This window comes from Fulmarus glacialis, unplaced genomic scaffold (genome assembly GCF_000690835.1).
Source record: "Fulmarus glacialis isolate BGI_N327 unplaced genomic scaffold, ASM69083v1 scaffold1718, whole genome shotgun sequence".
Taxonomy (NCBI): domain Eukaryota; kingdom Metazoa; phylum Chordata; class Aves; order Procellariiformes; family Procellariidae; genus Fulmarus; species Fulmarus glacialis.
Genome location: NW_009226144.1, coordinates 85,772 through 104,313, shown reverse-complemented (window position 1 = coordinate 104,313; position 18,542 = coordinate 85,772). Strand labels below are relative to the sequence as shown.

The following is an 18,542-nucleotide window of genomic DNA, read 5'->3' as shown; positions in this document are numbered from 1 at the left end:
CCTGGTTTTAATTGAGCAAATAAATAGTAATGTTAAAAAAGAACTGGAGGCCTCCTTGGTATCCAGTGGTTGTCCATCAGGATCTATCCAAGGGAAAAATATCAGTGCAGCTAACAGAATTCTGGGAGGTTCTTTGGAAAGTGCCAAGTCAAGCTGTGGCCACAGGCTCTTCTTGCAGAGGTGGAGTAGCCCAGGGATGTAACATAACAGAGTGCAGCAACTAGTGGTCCATTTCCACTGAACACAATTTACAGAATGCTCGCATCCAATAGCAGGATGAGCCAGGAATCTTTTGCAAGGAACTAAACTTTTTTACATCAGCTCCTTCAGATGCAGTCACTCCTCAGACCCCTTCCTTGCTTTTTCTCAGCCTCCCTTTCACACCTTGTTTCATGGCGCTCACTAGTCTTGTGCTCATGGCCCTGGGGCTGTTATTCCTCCCTTCTTACAAGAATGTAATGAATCCTCTGTCCCTTCTCTTGTAGTCTTGGATTAACAACAGTCTCAGCCCATCAGTTCCCAGGAACCGTGTGATTTCAGTCTGGTTTCCCACACCTGTGATTCATTAGTCAAGGGAACATGAAAAGCTGAAAAAATCAAGAACTTCTCTGAAATGTAAAACAATTATGGGCCTCCCTTCATGTTCACCCTTTTCTTTCTTCACCGCTCGACCTTCTGGATCTCGGGATCCAGTGCAAGGTTAGGCTCCTTCAGGTTCTCTTCCCTCTTTTCCTCGCCAGAGGGCAGGCAATTTATTTGGGTCCTGAGGCTCTGAACAAGGTTTCACATTGAAGAGACCTATTACTACAGCATTAAGTTTTCAGACACCTGCTATAGACCTTTTAAACACCTTGTGTGGAACTGCTGTCACATCTCCTACCTCTCAGCTCCATCGTCACATCTGTTAGGTGTGCTCATTTGTTCATGTTAGGTATTCCTGCAAAATGATAGTCATTGCTGAACTGGATAATGATATTGATACTGCTACCACATGGAAACAGACTGCTCAGCTTGATCAAAACCATTGCATTGTTTCAAGTCTCTTCTCTGCAGACTGAAAGATATCTTGGTTCATACTAGAAAAATATAATCACAAGCAAAAGGGTTTTAAACAAAAAAAAAAAAAAGAAGAAAGAAGAAAGAAAGCCAAAACCCCAGCAACACAAACTTTTTTCACAAAGGGTTTTAAATTCTGCAGAAAATGAAGAGATAAAATGTATCAGAGCTTATACCTGCTAAATCCTCTGACAGCTGCTTTCTCATCCTGCTGCCTGAAAATGAATCAACTTAATTATTCCTGTGGCTACGTACATCCAGACGGCTTAGCGATGCCTCTTTATCGCTGGCTACAGTAACTGTCCTAGTGTTCTGGAATAGTTAAGAAGTTTGAAAACCGAGGTTTTTTTGTAATTCCAGAGTACACAGGCTGTAATAGAAGAAATGGTTGGGAATTTTGGAGTCTCCTGTCAATAGTTAGGTTGTGCCAGCACTGACTTTAAATTTGCTTGTGTAGGATGGCATGTTTGGGTTAAGATTCTAAAGTAATGTAGAGTGGAAGTTTGGTACAGGCTGTAACCAAGAGACTAGTGTAGTGGATTCACAGACTGCAATATGTGGAAAGAGGGGGTGGGGAAAAACCAGCATTAAATTATCTTCCAAGGACCCTGAAGTCTCTCAGGATGACTCTTCTGAGTACTCTGAAAATATAACCATTGATCTAGTTAAGATAATTTATCCTTTGGAACAGTCTAAAAAATTGTCTTGAATTACCTGGTGCACACGTTAAACATGTAAAGTTTTCATTAAAGGAGTTGACAGGTTGCTTGTAAACTGAAGTCATTTCCTTTCCCTTCAGAATTAGATTTTCTTTATGGCCTCCTTTGTCAGTAAGCGCTGTTCATTAAGAATGATTTGGCCATTTCATTCTACAACCTTATTTTTGCCTGCTCTGTGGATTTAACTGAAGGAAATCCTTTTGTGACTGAAATGATCAACCTGGATCTCAATCACCAAATGATGTGTTCTCCTTCATTTTTTACCCTATATAAACCAAACTGCTTCTTTTCAGGAACATTTAGATGGGAAGGGAACTAGGTATGAATTCTTGACAACCAATTTGCAAAGAGATGTCTTTCCTCCAGTTTTCTGTTTGTTGGCTTCTTGATTTTTTGAATAGTCACGTGGAAAAGCTAGGGAATGAAGCCTTAAAACTTCTCACATCTCAGATGCTTCAAGTCTGGTTGTAGAGGGAGGTCTCTGGATATAGCGCAGTCCAGTGACTGCTCTTTTATCATATGCTGCAACGAGGTAGGGGAATCATGCCTTGCAGTACTTGCTAATTTTGAGGCAAATTAGGAAAGCACTGAACTAAGCACATCATTGTAACATGGGCTCAGGATTTATACCTAAGTCTTGTCTGTGCAGAAGAAAGGTGGACTGTCAAGATTAATGGCAATCGGTCAGTGTAACATACTGACACAACCCCCCGAGTTAGTCACCAAGTAGCAGTCAGTGTAACATGTGCCCCAAGATACTAGAGGTACAACTTAGTGGCTTCTGTGGTGGTCTCTGGATGTGTTCTTCCTGCTGTGAGAGGGTCATTACATGTGAAAGGGCATGCTTATTCAAGAGAAACACTGATATTGTGGGGAAATTATGAGAAGGGTTCATCTCCTGTCTGGTGCTCCACATAGGGGTTGTTGTGAACGTCCAGCCCTTCAGGCTGTTTTGGGGGAAGTTTCTGAGAAGATTGATGCTGTGAGTTCATAGAAAGAGTGCGTCTGGTGTGGAAGGCTCAGACTTAAATTTCCAGAAGCTTGCAGGCAATGGTAGGTGTCTGAGATGGCAGCCTGTCTTCTCCAGTCAGTGCCAAGGACAAACTTTGCATCGGTATGGGGCAAGTAGAGTTGAGAGGTTTGTGCCTTCCGTAGTTGCAAACAAGCCACTGAAATGCGGTCAGTGGGAAGGTTGCTGTAGAGTTTGGCCCTGATAAACTCCTCTTTCTGACATTGACAACTTCTCTCTTTTTATTTTGTCCCCTTGTTGTAGAGCCCATTGTTCAGACCTCTGCTCTGTGCTGAAAGGAAGAGACTTTATTTGCATAGGCAAAAGTTGTCATGGCAAGAGAGAGAAAGAAGAGTAAAAGAGGGGGTAAATGTTGGAAAGGCAAAGTAGTCAGAATGTGATATGACAGAGAAGAGGTCAAATAAGCTAAACACAAAGCTAGACTAAAACAGCTTAACAAAAAAACCATAATTTAATATTATGGTGATGCTGACCGTAGAAATATAAGATACGTTAGATGGATACAAAATACGGGGAATAAGGTCCTATGTGATTAAATAGAATCATAGAATCATTTAGGTTGGAAAAGACCCTTAAGATCACCAAGTCCAACCATAAACGTAACACTGCCAAGTCCACCACTAAACCATGTCCCTAAGCGCCACGTCTACAGGTCTTTTAAATACCTCCAGGGATGGTGACTCAACCACTTCCCTGGGCGGCCTGTTCCAATGCTTGACAACCCTTTCGGTGGAGAAATTTTTCCTAATATCCAATCTAAACCTCCCCTGGTGCAACTTGAGACCATTTCCTCTTGTTCTATCGCTTGTTACTTGGGAGAAGAGACCAACACCTGCCTCGCTCCAACCTCCTTTCAGGGAGTTGTAGAGAGCAATTAAGGTCTCCTCTGAGCCTCCTTTTCTCCAGGCTCAACAACCCCAGTTCCCTCAGATGCTGCTCATAAGACTTGTTCTCTAGACCCTTCACCAGCTTCGTTGCCCTTCTCTGGACACGCTCCAGCACCTCAATGTCCTTCTTGTAGTGAGGGGCCCAAAACTGAACACAGTATTCGAGGTGCGGCCTCACCAGTGCCGAGTACAGGGCACGATCACCTCCCTACTGCTGGCCACACTATTTCTGATACAGGCCTGCTGTCTTTCTCTTCATGTCTTCAGTGAATTTACCTTAGTCGTAATGTAGAACTTGGGATTCTCTTACCGTGCAAGAGGTCGTCAGATAAAAAGGACATGATTTAAAGCACATGTGCCCCCTTGAAACACTCATTTCTCAGTAAGAGTAGCAAAGCATAATGTAATTAAAACAGCTGTCTACAGTGTTTATGTACAATCACATTGAGTAGACAATACCTTTAATTCATTGTAAGGTCAGACACATGGGGAGGAAGGGTTGATACTGTCTCTCAGACAGCAGTAATCAAAGGCTGGCAACTCAGCTCTGGAAATTGAACAGATTAGAAGTTCTTGGCAGTGATTCCCAAATGCTCAGGAGACTCAATGCAATCAGCAGCTTTGACATTTTGGCCAGCTAGTTAAATAGTGTTGGCTATAAACATTACAAGGCAAATGATCACCCCCTTATGTGCTGGGTCTGGGGCATACGCTTCCTGCCGTCTGTCTCGGGAGCAATGGGAGCCTCTAAACCAAGGGGCTCTTTGATGATACCCTGTGAATAACTTCACAGATCATAGCAAAGAAGAGGAATTTGCATTGTTTGCACGTTAACCACAACAGTGAGTACCAGAGAAGGAAGACAAGGGTTTATACAGGATTTTGCAACTAAGCATAAATGACAGCGCCCTAAATCTACTGAACTTGAACCTCTTTTGCATTGTTTAGTCAAGAATGAGTGCTGCTTCATATGGATGGTTCAGAGATCAGACTGAAAAGAAGATCTGCATACATGCAGCTCCCTAAAATATAGTATTTATTTGTTTATCCATTTATTTTATGGAAAAAAACTACACATAGAGGCAGTTTCCGCAGGATGAGTGCCTGAATTTAGGAAACTAAACCTATATGTAAGCAACAAAAAACCAGATTTGTACAGATATTTGAATGAATGCATAAAACTGGAACTGCATGCATGCATAAGCGATTGCAGGACTATATTTGCTTGCAAATCTGGTTTAGTGCTGAAAAATCAAGGTGATACGGCAGTGATAGTTAATGTAGCAGTGTAATATGGTTAGTTTAGTAGTTGTACTATGCCTGTCTGTTTGAAATTGCAGTAATTTGTTGTTTTCTAATAGCCAGGGAATTTGAACCCATGAGCAGTGACGGGGCTTACATGTTTGAATTAAGCTACCTGGTTTTGCATGCTTCTTTTGCACGATATTGCGGAAATAATGACTGCAGGCTGGCTCTAAAACCGCATATAACAGCATGCCTGAGAAGGCAGAAGTGAAGGCAGTGGCTGAATGTCACGTTCTCTGTGAGGGTGAAAAGTTAAGCCCAGTTCGCTGGGAGCCTGGACAGTAGTGTTAGGAGGTACCAATAGCTGAATACATTTTCAATGTGCAAGGTTAGTTTCCAGTCTCTCCCCTCTTCTCCATTCCTGGTAGTTAATAATAATTAGTCCTAATTAATAATATTTAAACATATAGAATATAAATTTAAATTAATTAGCAGCAATAAGTAGTCATTGTAAAGAAGGCAGAAAGAGGAAGACGGAAGGTATTTTTAAACATCCAACTCATCACTGGGATTGCTTCATTTTTTTCCCACTATTTCTTGGAGGACGTTTCCTTCGTTACATTTCCTAAGCCATTTTAGGTATCAAACTCAGTGACATCAGTAGGAGTATGCCACTCGCCTTGCTGGACATGATCCATTAACGTTCAGTTGTTACGGTTGTTTGACCTTTTGATTTGTCATTTTCAAGGTATGACAGCACGTTTCTTACTTGGACTGGCGTGGTCCAGTGAGCGCACTCTGAATGCAGTCAAGGAGGCGTTAATCCCTCTAAGGAGTCGGATGGCAGTCAGGAGTTCGTCTTTCAGATGGGAAAGTAGCTGATTCCCACTGGCAGACCAGCTAAGTAACCCTTCAGAGGGATTTAGCTGCACATGGCCACCACCTAAAAACAAATACTTCTGCATGTGAAATGAAGAGTATGCAGGTGTAGAGTACAGAATTCAACGTTGCTTTTCACCATCAAACTTAAGTTTTAGAAGGCTTCCTCAAATACATAGCAATGTACCTATTACATTTGTAGGAGTGGATGGAGCAGAGCTCAGCTCTGCTCGGCCAGGTTTGCAAGATTTACCAAGAGTAGGATCTTAACTGCAAGGATGCATTCAAAGCAAGGCCCCAGCCGAGGGGCTGTGGGTAAGCTGCCTCACCCAGGGGGTGGAAATGTGGCAAAGGCATTTGCTGCCCACCTGAGCCAACACCTTTGGGAGAAGCATCTTGTCCTCTTGAAGTAGATCTCTGGGATGGATGTAGTCCCTATAGTAAGGAAGGAGATTACCTTCAGTTTTTTAATTGTTTAGTTTCACCTGCTGGACACAGCTAAAATGAGTGCTTAGATCACATCTGAGAAAGAAGTTACATCTCAGGAAGCAAAAATAGAAAACATCGGGCAGGCAATGAGTTAGAAGACTGAGGCAACACATGTGAAGCAATGAAATATTCATGTGAAAAGAAAAATTTTCAGAATGATTAGCCCCCCATCTGAGGGGCTAAGCTTCTGTTTTAAGATACATGGTGAAAATGAAAGAATAAAGGAAAATTAACAGTGCAGAAAAAGCTTTTGCCCTCTGTTTGTGTAGCTGTTAACTTCTGTCACACCCACTTTGATACCAGGGGGGTGTTACCGTTTCCTACTGGTTTTTAGCTGTTGGATTTGGGTGGGATGGGCCTTTCTAAGTCTAAGATAAATATTTCAAAGTGTGTGGTTTGCACCAGCACCAACAAAATGAGTCTAGGATTGCAGAAAGACAAACAGTAATCTGTGACATGTATTTATTTGAACTAGAGCCAAGCAATTCCCCTTAGTTAACTGTGTCTCAGCAGTTTTCTCCTGATAAAATAATTAATATGCAGATAGATGGCTGTTGCCGAGCCATCCTTCATTCTCATTTTTTGTTTTTCATTGTTCATGGCATTGCTTCAAAAGCAATCCTGTAATATCCTTGGCACATTGATATCTCTCTCTCTTTCTCTCTCTCCCCTGACTAATGGTCTCTTTTAGCAAGTTCTCTTTCCTTCACTGTGTATGGCCATAATGTGCCTGCAGCGTAAGGCTCTCACAGAATTACAGCATGGTTGAGGTTGGAAGGGACCTCTGAAGGTCATCTGGTCCAGCCCGCTTACTCCAGCAGGGCCACCTAGAGCCAGTTGCCCAGGACCGTGTCCAGATGGCTTTTGAGTATCCAAAGATGGAGACTCCACAACTTCCCTGGGCAACCTGTACCAGTGCTCGGTCACCCTCACAGTGAAAAAGTGTTTCCTGATGTTCGGAGGGAACCTCCTGTGTTTCAGCGTGTGCACGTCGCCTCTGGGCATAAGGAATAAGGGAAGCAACAGGCCACAGTTAGCAGCTTTGTGCTACTGCCTTCTGGTCAGGAGAGCAGCTCTAAGACCCAGCAGGAGAGCTGTAAGACCTGAAAAACTCTCTGCAGTCTCTCTTGTGGCCCCTGCAGCTTGTGTACTTCGCCTGGGTTGAGTTTGCAGAAGTCAGGATGTGCACCTGCGCTCTCAGTCGGCTCCTTAGGACTTCACAGCTTTTTTCTGCTGTTACAAGTCTGGTGCTGTATATGTGCCTGTCCCTGACATGACAGGAGCATCATCTCAGCTCAGAATGCAAAAGAGCCACGCTACTGCTGCTGTGGGCACACAAGCCACAGGCAGAGTGGGACTTAAAATCCTATAACCGGCAATTGTAATTTAGGTGTCTAGGGAGACAGCCAAGCAATAAATGACACCCTCCTTACCACCCCCGAAAAAGAATTTTTCTTTTTACAGAGCAGATGAGCTTTTGCTGTAAGCTGTGATGCCCTGTCAGAAATTGGCTTATTTTCTTGTTATGCTACTGAAAAGTTGTCTTGAGACCACATAGTACTAATCATCTTCTATACCTAGAAACCTTACTGTGACCCAGAATAATATTTGAAACAAAAATGCAGAAAGTGTTAACACAGGTTTTCTTTTCCTTTCCTTGTCAACTGCAGGTAATGCAGGTAGTGAAAGAACAGATAATGAGAGCGCTCACTACCAAGCCTAGCTCTCTGGATCAGTTCAAGAGCAAACTTCAGAATCTCAGTTACACAGAAATACTGAAAATACGCCAGTCTGAAAGAATGAACCAGGAAGATTTCCAGTCTCGTCCGATTCTGTAAGTACTGTCTTCTCTTCCCACTCATTTTTGCATGGAAGGATTAACAAATGTGAATGACATTTGTGAGCTTTTCTAGGGGAACCCAAGGAGGAAAGCTGTCCAGGGAGCCAGGCTCAAAAGCAGTAGTGCGGCATCTGCTTGAAGTGCATTATATTTTCTTCTGCTGGGAATCATAACTTTTTCTTTGAGTTCAGTGAAACCAGATTCAGCAAATCCCTACAGGGTCTCACATGGCTTATTTGTGTGAAACAATGCTTTGACATTTCCTAGCTTTGCATGAATGTGAGCCTGGTTTTGGTGCTGGTAGTGGCTTTTAAACAAAACAAACAAACAACAAACACCACAACTTTGTCTTTTGTCCAAGGGCCTTTAAAAATTCCAAATGTCACTTCTCTGAGTGAGACAGGGAGAAGCCCAGAAGAAGAGGAGCCAATACACACTGGCTCGCCAAAAGAGTGGTGTTGTGTATGACTGTCTGTGTTTATGGCATTATCTTTGGTGTTAATGACAAGCAGTTACTTCTTTCTAAATGATAACATTCTGGCAGCTAGCCAATGGGATTCTCATTTCCTTGTTGTTTACTGCAAAGTATCAAACTGCAAAGTCGCCACCATAGCTCCTTCCGTTTCTCAGAATACCCTTTGTTCTGTTATATGAAAAATGGAGGCCGTATTTGGCTCTGGACCAAGTCTGGGCTTCTGGCTGAACTGATGGCACAGGACAGATGCAGACTCCGTGGTGCACAAATGATGTACTGAGAATAGCAGGACCCTTTTGAGAACAGCAGAGAAATGGTGAGGACTCCAGAAGCATCAGCTGAAATGTCATGAAATCCTGACCATGTTTCAAGTGGAATGGCTCATGATTTTCCAAATCTCCTTTTCAAGGCAGAGGTATAGAGAAGGGTTTGGACCAGAGCGTTTCAGGATTCAGAAGCAGGGCGTTCATTTTGATTTGTTTCTAAAGGATACAGATATCTAAGTACAAGCTCTGGGGACACATTCCTCCAGGGGTAGCAGGGCAACAGCGGAAGCATAAGCTAAGTAGAATTACACACTTAAATTTTAATCACACCAATGTGGATCAAGGGGGGAATGTTTCTTTTATGTTTTCAGTGTATTAGAAGATAGGACCTAATGCCCAATTAGAACTGATGTCACTCATAGTAATGCATCAGTTAAAAAGTACAAATGGTTCCAGTCAGTTTTGCATCATTACACTGCTCAGAAATCCCCTGCCAATCCCCTGCAACATTTAGTGGTTTAAAGCCGCTCAGTACTGCTAAGCTTGTCACCAAAACTTCTCGCTTTCCCTGTGAGTCAACTGTTTAAGTATGATACAGGTCAACTATTTATATTCTTTTGCACCATCGCCCAGCCGTGTGAAACTTGCCAGTGCCCTCTGCAAGCTCTTTATTTCCAGTATCACTCTGGCTAGTTGCTGCCAGAGTGCGGGTCTCCTTCCCCATCATGGAATGAGTGAAACAGCCAACACAAATAGTTAAAAGCAGCTGAAGAGACTCATTTCAGATTCAGGACAAAGGCTAAGCCTAAAGGCTATAAAGGCTGAGTAAATCAATAAGGTGTTTAAGCAATCACAACTGCATTTGCAGAGATTTAACTTTATGCATTTGCATTTTGATTGCATCCATGATCACTTATTCTTGACTGTGAAAAGAAACGGTTCTTTCATTTTCCCGTTCGATTTGATTCCCTGTACTGAACTCTCTCAAATTGCATAGATGGCACAATTGATAGAAGTACAGAATCATGGCCTTATTGTAGGGAGAGAATGTGAATGAAGAGAGCAATCGTGGCTGTGCTGTATATTTTAAAGCCTTGTAGATATGCTAAAAGTGATTGCGCACAATGGTGAATGTAAAGTCGGCAGGCCTTGTTTAATTCTGCGTGAGAATATGGCAATCAGATGATGGGTTTTCTTGCCTTGAACATGATAGAAGTCTTTCTTCTGCTGTTTGTTGTATGAAGCACGGAAGTTTTAAGTTTTCAAGCTGCTGGATGAGAGAAGCTTCAGTTAAGTTGGATTTGAATGCAAGCTGGAAAGTGTTGCCTCAGATCCTCGTAACTACAACAGCCTTGTTTTGCAAGGATTAATTTTTTCTTTTATATAAGCATTGTTGCATCATGTGAGATGAAGTTTTTTCAATTTCTGCTTTTGATTAGGGAAAATAAAAAGTCCTTCAGAACAGAATCGATTCAAGATTCTGGAATCATTATTGATCATCCAAACTACCATTCCACAATGAAATGACGAAGTAGCACTGGTTCATTTTGAATGGCTGTGGAAGAAGGTGCCTAGGAATCCAGTTGGCCTGTAGAGGACCAGAGATCTCCCTGACACATTAAATGGCAACAGAGGGGTTAATACTGGATAAAGATCTGATGTCCAAGTGGAGGCTTGCTGGTTAATGTAGAGTTAATGTCAGCTAGGGAGCCATTGCTAAGTAACATCTGTATGAAAATCAGCAAGGTACAGGGAAATAGAGGGAGGGATGTGGATGCTTTTCAGCTTTTTATCTTACAGATTTCTCTGCAATGTTAGAAGGAGTCACTAATGCCTGCTCTGAATGGGTGAAGTGATTAGGAGAGGGCATAGCTACAAGCCAGAAGATAAAAGGACAAAACACATGAAAGCAGTTCTGGGATTACTCTTCTGTTGTGTTGTAATGATTTAAATGTCTAATATGCCCCATCCTGGAAGGAAAACAGCTAACAAGAAAGAGTCTTAACTATAACCTGGAAAGGTAAAAGCTGGGGACAGATATAACTGGTGCTGAAGAAGAACTAGTATCATTTGAATAATTTAAAAATAATTTCTAATGTTTTTCAGATTTGCCGACAATTCTGTTATTTTAAAAGCAAGTTACTGATGTCAGTATTGCCTATAGCACCGAGACTAGTGAGATCAGAAAATTAGTGATCGTATATATTACTGTGTGGTTCCCCCAACCCTTCTGTCTTACCAGCCCACTAACTTCTGCCATTCTTACATGACAGGAACACAGTAGGAAACTAATAGCAATTTTTAAAGCCGCTGTCTCGTTAGACTTTCTGAGTTTGTTCTCTCTCTCTTCACAAGGCACAAACTGTTAAGCGGATGTCATCTGAAGGACAATAAATAAAATTTTCACAAAACATATTTGCATTTATGATCTTCCTTTAGCGCAATGATTTTAAAATGAGGCAGGATGACCTATTTCTTGTACAGAGATTTTTTTTCTAACCCTCCTGTGTTTAAACACTGACCCTGAGAAACTGAACTCCCTTGCCTTCAGAGGACTTTCTGAAGGAAATATAAAGATTCAAGGAAGCACATCATTTGTTTAACTGTGTGCCGTGGTTTGATTGTTCTGCCCCATTTCTGTCACCTTGAAGTGATGGAACAGAAACCTTGACAGTGAGGAGCACTAAGTGGCAGGATCACCTTGAAAAAACATATCTAGAGTCATGGTGTCTGAAAAATAGCTGAAAACCATACAAGTCAGAGAAACCATGTGTTGGCATGAGCTGCTGAGGACAGTAAGTGCAGGTGACCATGGCAAGGGATGGATGGACTTATGGGGTGTCACTAAAGTCCAAAGTCACTGACGACTGTTTCTCCGTGAAGTAATGGGTTGTCTCCACAACCTCTGTGTGTTCAAGTATGGGGACTGTAAAACAGAAGAGTACTACCTCTGAGCTTCACGGTTGTGAGAGCAAATATATGCACATGTGTGGAGGGACTCCAGCACATCAGCAAAGAGGCAGAAGGTGTCCCTTTTTTCTACCTCCCTTCCTCCTATGGAAAGTTTGCCTTAGACAGTGAAGTACTTCAGAGAGAATTACCTGTTTATTTTTGGATTGGTTAAAAATCCTTCTCTTCCTCTGGTTTGTAAAGGGCAGATGGGTCTTTAGAGGACAGAAGAGGGAATACTATGAGCAAACAGTCAGATGTTAATGTGCTGGGTGACCCATTCATTTTTGTTTTTTCAGTAGTGTCTTACAACTATGATGTTATGATATCTTTAACACCTATTTGATGATAACCATGCAATTTCTGAATTAAACTACCTAAATATCAAACTGATGTTTATACCAGTCTTGAATGTTTGAAATCAGTCCAGCTGGAGATTTAGTCTGCAGCCTGGACTGCTGAGTAACCCACACTGGTTTTTAACACTGTTCTCCTCAGCCCCTGCTCCTAGCTCTTACCTGAGGAATGGGGAAGCTCATCAGCTCAGTAAAAGCAAGACATTTATTCAAGCACAAAATTCTTTTAATTGCGGTATTTAACCATTCAGCATATTCATATCTTAGTTCCCAATGAGAAAACAACAGTGCTTGAAAATTATCCTAAAGGACTAATAATACATTTCCAAAAGGTGGCCTGTTTCTATAGTTACAATGCTTCCTTGATTTTTGACCAGCTAGATTTTCACAGCTTGTAAGTATGTGGTGGGTTATGCATCAAGAACTCCAACCATTTTGTTAATACCTGGGGGAAAGATGGCATTTTTGTTTAAAGGCCTGATCTTTCTAGCAGAGGACTTCAGGTGGTTTCAGTGGGAGTCTGGCAGATCAAAGGCATAGGATCGAAATGAATGTGGAAATCAGCAGAGACTGGGCTCCCTAAGTTTTTAAGAAGAGAGAAATTTTCGTTGTCTCTATGGGATACCACAGCTTTGCTTCCTTTTGATGATGATTGCTGGAATATACTGCCAGACAGAATGATTTTTGGTATTACCTAATTTGCACAGCAATGGAAAATTATGGTTCTGACACACTTCATGTTTTATAAATCCTCTACACATTCAGTTATTTTTTAATCTTCCTAGGCTTGCTGTCGAGTTGATGTTTAAACCTGTCTTTTATGTATTCTTAATGAATCTAAGTGAGGATATAACTGATGAATTCAGACATCTGTGAATCCATGTGATGGTGTATGAAGTCAAACTTTAAATATTACGTGCATACGTTTTCTGCCTAGTTCTTGACATGTTGAACTCTTATCAAAGTAGGATGTAGAAAATCGATATTCTGAAGGATATAAATATTATTTCTAAATGCACTGTGGGTTTCTGCACTCCTGGGCAAGGGTAAAGTTTGCTCCTTGAGCAGTCCCCTAGTCATGGGTTAGTCTTCCACAAAATTCTGATAATAATGAATTAATTGAATGATGTGGAATTAAGAACAAGCATATAGCACTGGTCATTATTTTAGCTCATTGGCATTGCTCGCTGCTTTTTATCATGGTTTCAAAATGTGTTTTAGCCTTCTTGTGTTGTCCTAAACAATAGTGCTAGTCAGGTATACCAGCAGAGGATCGTGGAACAAAAGGTGACAGGCCCTCAAATAAACTTCACAGTGCTCGTACAATGAAAGAGCATTATTTGCCACAGAAAAACCTTGTTGATGCGTTATAGCAAGCATTATTTTTAGATGAGTAAAGTAAGAAACAAATAAGTGACTTGCCTGAGTCATACACTGATGTCATAGCAGGGAGATGTCTACAACAGAGATATTCTGACTCCCATTCTTATAAGAAAAAGGGTTTTTTTTCTGGAGCAGACTTGAATTCCGACCTGGGCCTGCCTGTGACTGTTGTCCCCTTCAAACTCCTTGCAGAAACATCTTGTGAGACTCTGTTTCAGAGGAAAGAGGATGGTCTTTGATTGAATTTGACAAGTGCCTACTTTCTCTCTTCCCAAGGGAACTAAAAGAGAAGATTCAGCCTGAGATCTTAGAACTGATCAAGCAGCAACGTCTCAATCGACTTGTGGAGGGCACCTGCTTTAGGAAACTCAACAGTCGGCGTCGGCAAGGTACAGCTCAGACTGCCTAGTCTAGCTTTTTATTGTCACTTTTGTCTAAAAGTTGGGATGAGGAATACTACTTTTACTGGCAAGACCCTTGGTTGTAGTGCTGTCTTGACTGTTTTTACCAGGGCGCATCTGAAAGCATCTCCTAGTTACAGTTGTTGTAGGATTTCCTGTGTTTCCCTGGAACTGGTTTTGGCTTCATCACACAGATCATCTGAACAAGTCCAGCATTTGACAAAAATCTCAAGCAGCAGTCTTGCAATCAGAACTGAGTATTTTGATTTCTGCCTGGATTTCCAGGCTTCTTGTTCATCTCAAAACAAAATGTCTGCCTCTGCAGGAATAGCACGTGAAACTTGGTGTAGCCAAAATTTTAATCTCTCAGACTTGGACCACCTTTATATATGCGATGAGCTCATTCTGCACCCCTCCCTCTAGTACTGCCTGTCATTTTGTCTTACATTACCATATACATTAAATATCTTATGGTGATTAAATATATTTTTTAAAAGCACTTAGATCAGTAATTTGTGTACCTTCAGATGAATAGTTGATTGACATGAGAAGATTATTTTCCCAATCCTGAGTCATAGCTCAGTGCTAGATTTACAGCTCATTTTACACAGTCAAACTCTGTGGTTCTTTTCCCCTCAGAGAGGCATGCTTCTTTCTCCAGACAAAATAACGGGACATAGTATAAATTCAGCAGATTGATTAGAAGTTGTATCCAAAAATTTCCCTTTAAAACCCTCATTTTGTGAGGATTCAGATTGCCATTTGTTTTCCGCTGTAAATACAATACAAATTAGGAAGTTAAAAAAGCTAAGAGTAAGAACTGACAAAGATCAATATTTGAAACCTTCAGATAAATTGGGGAAACCCGCTTTCTTCACAGAGAGAAGTATCCCTGTAATTCCTCCTTCCTTAGAAACAAGGAGGCAATTTTCCTTAATGTAGGGAGGTTATTTTGGAAAATTTCAAAGCCTTTATGAAAGGGTTGAGTTGCAGGAAAAAATGTGATGCAGCTCTATATCCTCTCTGTCAAGCCTATAAACACCTATGAAGCCTGCTGCTTAAACAGAGTTTACGGAAAGAACATTAATACTCCACTGTGACTTTCTATACAGATTTCATAGGGAGGCATGATATGTGTTCTCCCTTCAGCAGCATATTCACGGAGTGAAAGTAGCTAAAGTAATGCCTAGTTTGGTTTGGCTATCAGTAGTGAGGGTTGTTTATTTTCCTCTCAGAGCCTTAATCTGAATGACTGAAATTCTAGGGAAGGAGCAGGGTTTGTGGCACATGTTCTTCTTTGGGCAGCTCTCCAAGAGGAAGATAGGCTGTTTATTTTATCTTAAACCGTTGTTCATGATTTATAGGATCTAAAGCCTTAGGGGATATAAATTGGTTCAACTTACATGAGTGGAGTTTAAGTTAAAAAAAAATATTTAAAAAAATAAATCAATGTAATCTTCTGGTCCACAGTTGAGAAGGTTACTATGTATCATGCCTTGGAGTGAATTGTATAGGCCACCAGATTAATTGTTTTGATGCCATATTTATACAGGGCCAAAAAAGTTCACAGTTCTTTGGAAACAAATAAATCACGCAACCATGCCTCAAAGAACTTGACCTTCTCTAAAATATATTGTTTTTTGTCAGGCACAAGCCCATTTAGAAGGGCAAGTTTCCGCATGCCCTTAAGAGTCGTGTGTGCTTTATGTTAGACTCCCTGTATTCCCTGAAACAGCAGTGTAAATTATCCCCCTGGGAGGGAGGGAGAAGACGCAACCATTACAGAAGATGATGATGCATGAGGCCACCAGGACTAAATTCAGTAAGATCTAACACTGTGTGGTCTAATGAAGAAGCAAAGTATGGTTTGTAAACACAAGCATGTTTGGCATATAAGCCATTCAATTGGGATCCTTTTTTAGGTATGTACAGTGCCTGGCACAGTCCAAATAGCAAATAGTGGCAGCTGGCACAAAGCAGAAGAAGCTCTCTTGAAATCAGTCTCTTGTACCCCAAGTAGAGCAAGCTGAGCAATCTGTAAGACCTGGGCTGTCATGATGTCAAGAACTAGGAGATTAAGTAAAGTGAATGGAGGATGCGGTTTAGCTAGTGATACTAAACATCGGGATAGTCAAGCTTTCAAACAAGCTTTCTTTGAACATCCTGATAAAAATAGTGCAAGTTCCAAATTCCTGAGTGTGTTTTCTGTTAGCCTTGTCCCACCTCTCCATCTCCGCTCCCCCAACCCACCTCCGTGTATGTGTGCCCTGTGCTACCTGGGGGTTCAGGAGCCCCATCACCTGCCCACTGCTCCAACTGAATTCACTTGCCACAGAGCGTTACCAAGGCCCTCAAAGGGCCGTGGTCCATCCAGGTCCATCCATCCACGGAGCTGAAACAGAAATGGCGAGTGCTGTGAGGCATCATAATTTGCCTGTTATGTGGCAACCTACTTGTAAGAGTAGTAAGAACAGGTAGGTGTTTTACTTTAGTATGTATACTGCTTCTTTTACCTTTCCTATGATTCTTTTTTTCCCTTGAGACAATTCTGGAACAAATGTCGCAAATCTACAGATTGTACAAGAACAACCTGAACATGCTCTACATGGGAGAAGCTGTAAGCATTAAATTGCCCATTTAAAAAATAATTAACAGGTATTATCCCATGATAAAGACTCCAGAGCAAACTTCTGTTAAGACTGTTGTTTGAACATGTGGTAGGACACACATGGTTAGTCACAGTAAGTTGAAAAAATTGATTTACAAAAAAATGAGCAGGGAGTTTATAGCCTCTTACGGCCTTTTGAGAAGAGGTGAAACACTTTCATATATACTCGGCATTGGAAAGCCTCCAATCCAACAGGTGATTCACTGGGGGGATGCTGAACATTAAGCTGTGAGGTAACTGTAGTCAGATCTCTGCCTTTTGTGTTTCAGCACAGGATTGTCCTATCAGCAGGATCTCTCTGTAGCCGAAATTGAGAAATATCATTGTTGTCCCAGCAGGATCCTTAGCACTTTCAAAGAATACATGGCCTTTCCCTTGCAAGGTTTCATAGGAGAACCGCAGCACTAACTCCTGTTTTTATTAAGCATTCTTAATCAGTTGGAAATGAAACAGCAAAATCTAGCCTGCCCTTCTGGTCATTGTTCAACAACAGATCATGAAGCTCTGCAAATCTCCGCTTTGTTCCTTGACCATGGACATCAGCTGACAGATAGACCTCTTCAGCTTTCTCCTTCCTTAGTTAATTCCTAAGAGAAAGGGGAGAAAACTAAAGTGAAAGCCTGCAAAGCACTTTACAACCCCAAAATTTATTATTTCCAGTAGAGCTAAGTAGCAGATAAAGGCATTTTATGGAGGATAATAGATACTTCTGATGCTGTCATCCCGTACATTTGTAGTTTATGTTGCTGGGTGCACTCGTGGAAGTAAATTCCCCTTTTAGCTTTATAAAGATTATAGAGAAATTGCATGTTATTAAAGTGGTTTTGCAGCCAAAGATGAGGTTTCTTGAACAATAATTTTTGGAAGGGAAGGAAAGCCTGGTGATACACACCATTAAATTAAAACCACAAGGCACCATGGAAGTAACCTGGAAAGAGAAAGCTGAAATTAAAACAAAAAATCAAGTGAAGACAGGTTTTCCATCTCTTCCTGGGATAAATAACTCACACTTCTGAAGAACACTCACTTTGTCTTTTTTCTGCCAAGCCTCTTTGCTACTGCTACACCATCCCACCCACCGTAGTCCCATAAAAAATAATTTTCTGTGAGTGTGTGTGACTTGCTGAGAGGAACCAGTTAACCAAATATGCCTCCAGCATTGCCACAGGTCAATTATTCACCAGTTATTTGCAGGGCTTGCTGGCTTTCATCTAAGCAGTTAAGACCAGTTAGAATGAAAATGTGTCACTACAGTTGTATTAGAGAAAGACAACACAATGAAAGAAAAAGGGTGAGTCCACGCACATATATCGAAAAACTACACAAATACTTACGTTTCGCTCATATATTTAAAAGTGTGTTCCTGTTGCTAAATCCATGAGGAAGATTTTCTTTGAACAAAAAACTTCTTTAGTAACCTGGAACGTATCTTGGGATAAAATGTATACTCTCAGACTTTTGTCCATGCATATCTGAGCTATTTTCTCCCCAGATTCTAACCATAGAGCACTTCTGTACTGACCACAGCAATTGTTTACCTGGGATAGCATTGTTACGGGCATATGAGTCATCGGCCATTAATGCAGTCGGAAACACACTGTGTGAATGGCCAAGCACTCTGTAGCCCATCAGTAAAATGTTCTGTGCCCTACTATTTGGTCACAGTTTTAAATACTAGTCTTCTAGCCAAATTGTAGCTGATTTTGTTATTTGGGATTTTTTTTTAACCTCATCTGTAATCTTTAACAATGTGCTGCGATATATTTAACCCACTGGCTGCTCTAGCAATTATCTGAAAATCAGAACAATTTGTTTGAAACCTTTTCAGGTTAAAAACTGGAATGATTAATTCTGTTTCCCAAAGAAGAATCTCTAGCACCTTAATTTGATTGCATCAGT

At 41.2% G+C, this 18,542-nt stretch overlaps 1 protein-coding gene across 1 annotated transcript in view; it reads left to right on the top strand.

Moving 5' to 3' along the window:
• The first annotated feature begins 7,975 nt into the window (after positions 1 to 7,975).
• Positions 7,976 to 18,542, top strand: part of LOC104080336 (engulfment and cell motility protein 1) — a 29,316-nt gene continuing 18,749 nt past the window's right edge. The window contains exons 1-2 of the mRNA XM_009582696.1: positions 7,976 to 8,139; positions 13,851 to 13,963. Of these exons, the coding sequence (XP_009580991.1) occupies positions 7,979 to 8,139; positions 13,851 to 13,963 (274 nt within the window). The 5' untranslated portion in view covers positions 7,976 to 7,978. The remainder of the gene's footprint in view (positions 8,140 to 13,850; positions 13,964 to 18,542) is intronic.